Consider the following 10,081-nt stretch of genomic DNA (forward strand, 5'->3'; position numbering starts at 1 on the left):
AGTCCGCGTATTAGTTTTGGTCAAAGTCAAGCTTTATAAACTTTAACAAAGTTTAGAAACAAAAATATTAACATATACAATAACAAATCAATACCATTAGATTTATTACCGAATGCACTTTCACATCATATAGATTTTTTATGATAAATATTTTTTTCTATAAACTTGATCAAATTTTACAAAGTTTGACTTTGTCAACTCTAATGTGCATAGTAAATAAAAACAGAGGGAGTAACAATCAGCCTTCTCAACTCCCCAACCTCCAATGAGACAATGGATTACGTCCCGTACCCCTCAAATTCTCATTTTGTGCCACTAATTCCCTCCAACCAAGCAAAGATATACGTGTAGTATAAGAAGGCAGAGTCGAAGATGTAAAAATCCAACAATGTTGGCACAGACAAAAACATATGAACTCAACAAACACAATACATTTTCAGAAGAAGAAAAAAACAGAGCAATCTACTCGTGGTGGGAGGTTAATAACAAAAATACAGTTTCATGACCAAAAAAATCCTGAAACATCCAGATAAAGAGTAAATACACAAAAATGAATGCGCAAATGTGCATTTACCTTGAAGGTGTATAGAGCATTAGAAGAAATACTGAAGTTGTGTGTCAAACAAAATAACAAAATTTGGAGCTCAACATACTCAAAAGAAAAAACTCAAAGCTATTGGATTCCGACATACGAGCCCCGACTGTAGGAACACGTGGGTCTTGGATCACCCATCACAACATGGACCATGTTGCGGTCAGCCATTGCAACATAGATCATGTTGCGGTCACCTTCAGTTTGCATAACGTCGCAAAACCCGTGGGCCTTTGGTCACCCATTGCAACATGGACCATGTTGCGGTCACCTCCAATTTGCATGACGTTGCAAAATACGTGTGACTTTTGTCACCCATTGCAACATGGACCATGTTGCGGTCACCTCTAGTTTGCAAGACATTTCAAAACACGTCCCCCCTCCCCTGCAAAACACCGCTCACACGTGGTCAAGGCACGTTGCCACCGCAAAATAAGCAATGTTGCAACGCCCAACGACCTCTGCAACCATCGTGCATCGATGAGCACCCAAGCGGCACTGACAAACGCGTGTGCGACTTCGACGAGATCCCGGTTGCAATACTAGCAACAGGCTTGTATTGCCCCCAAGCATCACTGGTTATTCTTCAAAGCACCGGCTCACTGAAGAGGATGGCGCTTCGGGGAGAAAGAGGCAACACTCCCAGATGGGAAGGGCCGCTTGGGGAGAGAAGAGCGGAGGGGATCGAAAGGAAAGAGGCGAAAGGCTTAGTTGGGCCGAGGAGATAAGATAGAAAGGGCATAAGCGATGTGTTTGTCCCACATAGACACATGGAGCAAGGGGAAGGCGACAGATGATACGTGAGAATCAATCAGTCTAAAAGAAAGCATTTTCCTAAAGTAATTCATTTTTTTTGTGTAGTTATGGGATGTATATGCGTTGGATGCTCGGAGCAAACCTACGGAATTCACTTCATATTATTTTTGAAGTATAGCATTCTGTTAACTTCAACCCAGAGGCCAGAAGTTATTGTCTTTATATGGTACAATATTCTGTCACATGCTTCATATGTTTTTTTGAATTACAAATCGAGAGCACTTTACATTTGCTTTAGCATTAGGTTCTCTAGTTATTTTATTTTATTTTATATGAAACACAGTACAGAAGCAGGGCCCAGGGCCTATTTACGCAGAAAGCCCAATCAGAAACAGCCCACGTAGGTAGCAGGCTCAGAATTATCTAACCCACACCAGCACTCGAGTATTATTATTAGCCTAAAAACAACAGAAAACAGCACTCGAGTCTCAGTCGTCGTCGCTGCAAGGAGAGAGAGAGAGGGGGGAGAGAATCTAGTGGTACCCCAATGGCGCAAATCATCGACGGCAAGGCCATCGCCGCCGAAATCAGGCGCGAGATCGGCGCCGAGGTCGCCGTGCTCTCGTCCGCCCACAGCATCGTGAGCCCCTATCTCGCCCGACGCCGCCGCTCGACCAATCGACCAGCTGTGGATTGGGATAATGTCCGTGACGCTGACTTTTTCCTTCTGTCGCAGGTGCCGGGGCTGGCGGTGGTGATCGTGGGGAACAGGAAGGACTCGCAGACGTACGTGCAGATGAAGCGCAAGGCCTGCGCCGAGGTCGGCATCCGCTCCTTCGACATCGACCTCCCCGAGGACATCGCCGAGGCCACGCTCGTCGCCGAGGTCCACCGCCTCAACGCCGATCCCGCCGTCCACGGTATCCCCTCCGCAGTCGAATCGGATATACAGTAGTCTTCCTTTCGTGGTACTGGGAGAACATGAATGCTGTGTTTGGCACTGTGAGTCTCTCCTGTGTCAGACTGCTTGTGCCGTAGATGCAGTCATTCCTACCTGGTTCGTTCAGATGAATTTGGAGACGGTTAAATTCGGTCCTAGTTGCGCTCGAGATGGTGAGCCTTTGTGGAGGTGATGCCATTCGTTTACTGCTTGGGATTCCCTGGCCCGGATTTGCTCTACAGTTGAGTTAGTGTGAAAGAGTAGAGAAGTCTGATCCTGTTTATTCATGTACAGTTCAATCCTTTGCACTGGAACGTTGTTTACTGGGCGACACTCTGTTTTCAGGCGTCCTGGATCCCAAATTTTAGCCCGGAATGGCATCAGTTTTCACCATTATGTGTGTTTTCGTTCCCAATTTCTGAGAGATTTGCTTGATTGGGAATATAATTCTGAACTGGAACATTGTTTCACGGGGTGATACACTTTGGTTGTTCTTAAGTTGTTTCAGGCGTGCCGGAGCCCAAAATTTTGGCCCAGAATAGCATCAGTACTCATCATCTTGTGTGTTCTATTCCCCAGTTTCTGAGGGATTAACTTTGATTGGGAATGTAATTTTAAGTGGTCGCTTCACTGGATTAGGCATGGACTTTAGTTATTTCAAGTCACCTGTGAAGAGAATGACATGCCCTAGTTCACATCAGCACAATGACTACTATTTGGGGGAATTATTGCTTCGCTGATGGTTGGAATTTTCTGTTGGGCGTATGCTTGTAAATCATGCATTCATGTTAGTGCCTAGTTAGTTTTGTTCTCATGCTCTTGGGCCATAGGAGATTTGTTACCTGACTTCGATCACCATCTCTAGCTTCTGGCACAAGCCATCAGTTTCCTTAGAGAGCAAATATGAAGCTATAGGGCACAAAATGGAGCTTTAGTCGATCAGGTTTTCTTTTTGAAATGTGGTCTTAAATTTTCAGTTAAGTACTATTTTGATATGATTTACTTCGTTGCTAGAATGTTGCTTTGCTAGCTCTGGGCTCTACGCTTCTACAGTCTGATATTTGGAATTCTTATTCCTACATGTAGCAAAGCTTGTATACCTATTGAGTATTTCCTTTTGCACCAGGAATTCTTGTTCAGCTTCCATTGCCCAAGCATATCAACGAAGAAAATATCTTAAACCAGATCTCCATTGAGAAAGATGTCGACGGCTTTCATCCTTTGAACATTGGCAAGCTTGCAATGAAAGGCAGAGATCCACTGTTCGTACCTTGCACGCCAAAGGTATCGATTGCAGCACTTAAGCACGGCATTTCTCAACACTGGTTTGACTGCAGTTTTCATTTGTAACATCTTTGCCTTCGTGTCTTTGTTCACTTATATGAAGGGATGCATGGAGCTCCTGTCACGAAGTGGCGTCACTGTAAAAGGAAAACACGCAGTTGTGGTTGGGCGTAGCAACATCGTGGGTTTACCAGTATCCCTTCTCCTTCTGAAAGCGGACGCTACCGTGTCGATCGTGCATTCACGGACCCCAAATCCCGAAACAATTGTCCGTCAAGCAGACATTGTCATTGCAGCAGCTGGCCAGGCCATGATGGTACATTATTCTGCAGCGATAAGCCCACCCTATTTTATGGCGTTGCCTTAATTCTGACTGCTGTGTTCTCTTGGCTGTTAGATCAAGGGAGACTGGATCAAACCAGGCGCAGCGGTCATCGACGTCGGGACAAACTCCATCGACGACCCAACCAGGAAGTCTGGGTACAGACTCGTTGGCGATGTGGATTTCTCGGAGGCAAGCAAGGTCGCGGGTCACCTGACTCCGGTCCCCGGAGGCGTCGGGCCGATGACCGTGGCGATGTTGCTGAAGAACACGGTGGACGGCGCCAAGAGGGGTATAGTCAACTGATTTGCTGCGTGATTTGGTAATGTGGGGATGATGTTGTAACTGGGTGCCTAGACTAAAATCGGTTCCCCATTTTGTCATGTCTTGCGCTATTTCGACGCTCTGTCGCTCACCAGTTGGGGTGTCCCTTTTTTGGCAAACTAAAACCCTGCTTTGGCTGGCGCTCTACCCTACATACGCAGTCGCCGCTGGCGAGGCAGGGACGAAGCAAATCCAGGTGCGTTCGAGATAGAGTAGATGTGGCCTCTGAGCACCTCTCTGCTCAGCAACCACACACTGAAGCCTGAAGAAACCACGGGAGCTGATTAACCCCTTGCACGGGCACAAGGCACCGCACGTGGATAAGGCGATTTGGCGGTGGTGGCCGCCTGGCCGGCGGTATGTTCGGCTGGGGAAAAAGAAGGTGGGGTGTAGGTTGAAGAAGGGCTGCTGACCGTTGGATCTGTATCCGATGTCCCAAATGAATTGACCGGCCCTAAAACAATTTTCAATCAATTTACCTGTAGCCTATCCCCACTGTACCAAAATATAAGACGCTTTTTCAGTTCAATTTTAAATGCAAACACTACTACTGCCTCTGTACCAAAATATAAGAGCATCTCCAACAGTTGTGCGGCAGCACGGTGCGCTAAATTTTTTTTTTGCAGCGCTGAAATAGTGTTTTTGCGCGCGGGAGGTTTACCATATGCACAAAAACAACTCGACGGCCCCACATGCAGCAACCCGTGCGCACAAGCCGGCACCCCAAATTTGCAACCCCGCAGCCCGCGTGCTTTGCTGGAGCGTTTTTCTTGGTCACGTGCTTGCTATATAGACATCTTTTCCAGCGCACGGTTTATATAGCACCTCTGTTGGAGATGTTCTAAGACGTTTTTGCAGCTTTTGCAGCTGCAAAAACATCTAATTTGCAGTCTAATATTTTGGTATGGAGGGAGTAGATCCGAAGCTATCTGTACTGTAAGTTTGGAATTCAGGGATTTTATTCCACCAAGCACTCAACATATAAGGCAACTGTTCAAACAATTTGTGATCATCAGTATTAAATCAAGGAGCCGCACCGTCTTGTGTACACATCTCAGCATCAGCAAAATGGATGCACAGCAAAACCAACAACGATGTATCGCCCAGTCACACATTCTACATCTTCCAAAGATTTCATCTCTAAGGGTTAGATAATCTCTGCTTCAGCACCTCAACGAAATCTTTCCTTGGAACCTCCTCTTCCTGGTTAGCCCTAATGTCCTTCAGTTTCACCTTCCCGTCCCTCAACTCGGACTCGCCGACCAGCACCATCCACGGGATGCATGTCTGCGTCGCATACTTTATGTGGTTCTGCACCCTGGTAGTGAGCTTGAACTCTGCCTTTATCCCAGCACTCCACAGCTCGTTCACAAGCTCGGCGGCCAATATGAGGTCCTTGCCCAGAATCGACACCAAAACCTCTGTCTCAGTGGCCCGGATCACCTGTGATTCAAGATCCAAGATCAGTTTTGCTACATTGCTGCAACAGCAACGTAACGACAGGGGCATTAAGAAATACCTGGTTCTTTTCTTTCTCCTGTTGCTCCATGATTGCGAAAACTCTTTCTATTCCAAGGCTGACGCCAACAGCAGGGACTTGCTTGTTGCTGAACATGCCGACAAGCTTGTCGTACCTGCCACCAGCAGCAATAGAGCCAACCTATAGAGAAACATTGTGAGCACAGGAATCAGCAAAAGATTGTTCGCTTAGTTAGGAAAGGTACTTGCCATGCTTAAACACGATGAAGAAAATTCAGATATAGATCATTGTACAGTAAGCCAAATAAAATGTACTCCCTCCGTCCCAAAATAAGTGTCTCAAAGTTGAGACACTTATTTTGGGGCAGAGGAAGTACATGAGAAAAAGGAAATGTAAAATATGCTTTGAGATCTCTGAATGAAATGGATCAAGCAATGGGTCTTAAAAAGGTGACTGATTGAAAGCACAGGAAATATAAAACAAAGCCCAAAGCATAATTAAAGTTTTCAGATATAAATCAATGTACAGTAAACCAATTGTAGTGTTACAGCAGACAAAAGGTAATGTAGAATATGCTTTCAGATGATAAATAAGATGGTACATGTCAGAAACCAGTATATCAAGTAACGAATCTTCAAATGGTGATTAATAGAAAACACTGGCAATACAAAACAATGCCTAGTATATAGAAATATGATTGCAAACAAACGACGAAGTGAGAACACAGGTAACAAGTGAGGCGCAGATGTGAATGAAGATTCCAAACCTGTGTAACGCCCTTGAACACAGCTTCATATATCACACCAGTGTAGTAATCAAGGCCTCTAGCAAGGCTTAAATCAAAACTTATCCTGTCAAGGGCATTCGCTTTTTCTAGAGCTTTGAATAATATCTCAAGCTCATTTAATGCAACAACAGATCCCTTGTTCTCCATGAACTTGCTGCCCTCCTTTCGCAACTCTAGCAAAACTTCTAGTGGAGGTCCTTTTGTCTTCACTAAACTGCCAATATTTTCAGCTGTTTCATTTGATACACCTTTCTCTTCCACCTAAGTCAGCGTAAGAACAATTAGGACTGCCAAATATATCAACATCAAGATTACATCAACAGATAAAAGCAAAAAAAAAAAGTTTGGATGCTCACCAGTTCTTTTTTCACCTCTTCAAAGGTTAGTTTGTCTAGCTTGTCAATACTTGAGCAAACTGTTCTGAATTTCTCAGCAGGCACGCCACAGATCTCCAACATTCCATCAAGTAACTTTCTGTGATTTAACTTTATCTCATAGACGCCAATATCCAACTTATCCAGTAATTCAGTCAAAACTTTGACAACCTCGAAATCTGGTTCCATAGGCTCATATACTCCGGCAATGTCGAAGTCACACTGGTAGAATTCTCGATATCTTCCCTTTGATGGGTTGTCTCTCCTGTATACTTTGGCTATCTGGTATCTCTTGATGGCACTTATGTTATTCATGGCAACATAACGGGCAAATGGAACAGTCAGATCATAGCGCAACGAACAAAGCTCACCACCCTGCAGGTTATTTGATGGTAAGACTTCATTTAAAATATTACTAAGTGTGTAATATAAGGAATATACAGCGACAAAGGACTGACCAAATTGTTGAATACTAACAATTCCCCCTTAACCTTGTTTGAATAATTTATATAACAAACCAGCACATGATAACTAAACAAGTTCTGGTATCCCAGTGTGCTACACACTCCTACTAACGTTAAGTACAAAAAGACATAAAAACTTTACCTGATCAGCAAGGTCATATACCAACTTCGAGTCTTCACCATATTTGCCCATCAAGGTTTCTCTCAACTCGAATACAGGGGTATCAAGTGCAACACCACCGTGCATCTTAAATACACTTGTAATTATTGAAAACGCACGCTCCCTTATGGCCATTTGCTCTCTCCCAAAGTCACGTGTTCCCTAGCGAGAGTAAGGATAAGCATTTAGATAGAGAAATAGTAAAAAATTGACTGGTTATTTAGGATGTTTCTCAAATCAACTCAACAGAAACAATTGAAGCAGAAAGACAACATAAATGTAGCATCCACATGTGCAAACAAAATGATAATTACCTTGGGAATTTTAGGCAATCTTCCCACTTCATTGCTCTCAACAATCTCCTTGATTTTCTCCACAAGGGACTCCAATTTGGGGCACTTAGGATCAAACAACAGAGACAGCTCAATTCCCCAATCTGCAATCAACGCGGAATTCACACAAGGGACGGCTTTTCCATCTGCAGCATGCTCCCTAAGCAGAGCGAGAACAGCAGAACTTCCCTTCCCCAACGTTTTCTTCTTGCTTTTCCTGTCACCCTTCACTTTCTCCCCACCAGATTGTGCCTTCTCCGCTGAACTGCCAGCTTCATTCTTCCCACCAGCTTGAGGCTTCTCAATTGAACTGTCCATTTCAATCACAGCCATCGCCACAGCTGCCTCCCATGCAAGGAAGTCCCTAAACTTGAGCAAGTAGTTGTACACCCCCCTCAATACTGACACCGCATCTGAATCAACCATAACTTTATCGAGCATCCCCTTCAAATCATCAACATTAACGCCACCGGCAAGCTTCTCCCGGAGCTCGGCCTCAGCAATGCTCCCTGCACAGAACCTTGCGCGAGCGACGCTCTGTTTGCACATTGCATTCAGCGACCTAGCAAGCTGTGTTGCCAGTACCACCAAAGCCTCCTCCTTCCCCTCACCCGTTCCACTAGCATCCCTCTTCCCCAGCTTCACTGGAGCATTGAGCTCGACCCGCACCTTCTTGTGCAGTGCACGCACGGACTCGCGGAGAGCTCCGTTGACAGCAGGCACCTTGGCAAACATGGCCGCAGAGGCGCCTCCACCGTTGCCCACTAGCTTGGACCCCAATAAAAGCATCTTGATATCAGCGCCAACATCAGCCTCGTCCTTGTCGGAGAGGCCATCGCCGGACGCGGGCACGTCGAACGCCGTGGGGTCCCCACGCGCGGCCTCACATGACAGCGCCGCGATGGCGTCGGCGACGCGGGCAAGAGGGGTGGCGCAGCAGTCGATCAAGGCAGCGAAGGCGACGACCACCGGCGCGGACGCCGCGGCGACGGCGGCCTCGTCGCGAGTGGCGGGGGGCAGCGCCGCGGCGAGCTCGAGCGACCCGGCGAGGGCGTTGGCCGTCGCGGCGGTGACGAGGGCCGAGGAGGAGTCATTCGCCGTGAGGAGGAGCTTGTTGAGAAGCACCGCCGCGGCCGCGCGGGACTCGTGCGGCGCCAAATCCAGGTCCCGGAGCGACCCAGGGGTCTCCTGCGGGGAGGGGGCGCGGCTGGAGAGCCTCTGGAGCGCGGAGGCGTCGATGACGGGACCGGCGACGCCGGCGGAGAGCGCGTAGACGGCGGCGGAGGTGAGGACGGCGCCCTTGCCCGCGAGCGTCACGGCGGCGGCGGCGGCGGCGGGAGTAGCCATGGTAGTGGAAAACCCTAGAGCAAGAGGGAAAAGGGACGGTGATCCAGTGGACGTGCTTGAATCAGATCAAAACTCAAAAACAAGCATACCGTATAGGAGTACAAAAATTGATGAATTCAACCTCCGAATATTTATGGGGCGTCAAAAAAGACGAAAGAAACAAGAAACGTGACCGCCAAGATTCTGCCGTTAAAAAGAGTGATCGCCAAGACACGCAGGAATTATCAGGTATACTGAATTGTCAAAATGTAAGACCAAAGTGGTAGTACAACATAAACAAATTTCAGGAAATTCAGACACAGTACTATTATTTCTCAGAAATATTAGTACAACGTATTGTCTCTTAAATTAATTATCTTGGTCATGAAATCGCTGGCACATATTATGTGTTACGCCTTGTGATTGTTAATCAGAGAATACAAAGGTAAACGGTGTTGAAAAATCAAATAATTAATGCAAAAAGTTTATACTCCCTCCAGTTTTTAAATACAATGTCACTATTATCTCTATTTTAAAGGTACTTGGTAGTCTCGTCTCACATCCCAGCACTCTTATGTTTCGCCTACGAGCATTTTATAAGACACGTCCTTTCGCTCAAGCGCAGCCAATTTAACCGGCCCATTTGACGTGTGCATTAACTCAATCAAATCAGCACTCTCCCAAAACAATGTCATGTATTAACTCATTCGAATCAAATCTTGAGAAAATCTCAACTAAATTCACACTTTCCTTGCCTTCCACTATTCATACATAAATCAAACCAAATCTTTCAAAAACATCAACTATAATCTAAGTTGGCCAGCCCACTTGATGCGTGTGCGTGTTTTTATTTTTAGAAATGTTTTGTTTTTTGTTTTTTTCTGTTTCATTTTTCTATGACCAATCTATTTTTTTTGTGCTTGGCATACTATAACAATCT

At 45.9% G+C, this 10,081-nt stretch overlaps 2 protein-coding genes across 2 annotated transcripts; one reads left to right on the forward strand and one right to left on the reverse strand.

Moving 5' to 3' along the window:
• Positions 1-1,787: 1,787 nt before the first annotated feature.
• Positions 1,788-4,312, forward strand: LOC125549690 (bifunctional protein FolD 2). The gene is made up of 5 exons (XM_048712980.1): positions 1,788-1,988; positions 2,085-2,268; positions 3,415-3,572; positions 3,676-3,888; positions 3,970-4,312. The coding sequence occupies exons 1-5, from the start codon at positions 1,896-1,898 to the stop codon at positions 4,198-4,200; spliced, it is 879 nt and encodes a 292-aa protein (XP_048568937.1). The 5' UTR covers positions 1,788-1,895; the 3' UTR covers positions 4,201-4,312.
• Positions 4,313-5,150: 838 nt separating this feature from the next.
• Positions 5,151-9,234, reverse strand: LOC125549674 (histidine--tRNA ligase, cytoplasmic). The gene is made up of 6 exons (XM_048712979.1): positions 7,798-9,234; positions 7,466-7,645; positions 6,842-7,234; positions 6,465-6,746; positions 5,738-5,878; positions 5,151-5,661 (listed from the first exon to the last, which is right to left on the reverse strand). The coding sequence occupies exons 1-6, from the start codon at positions 9,160-9,162 to the stop codon at positions 5,359-5,361; spliced, it is 2,664 nt and encodes an 887-aa protein (XP_048568936.1). The 5' UTR covers positions 9,163-9,234; the 3' UTR covers positions 5,151-5,358.
• Positions 9,235-10,081: the final 847 nt, after the last annotated feature.

This window comes from Triticum urartu, chromosome 1, assembly GCF_003073215.2.
Source record: "Triticum urartu cultivar G1812 chromosome 1, Tu2.1, whole genome shotgun sequence".
Lineage (NCBI taxonomy): Eukaryota > Viridiplantae > Streptophyta > Magnoliopsida > Poales > Poaceae > Triticum > Triticum urartu.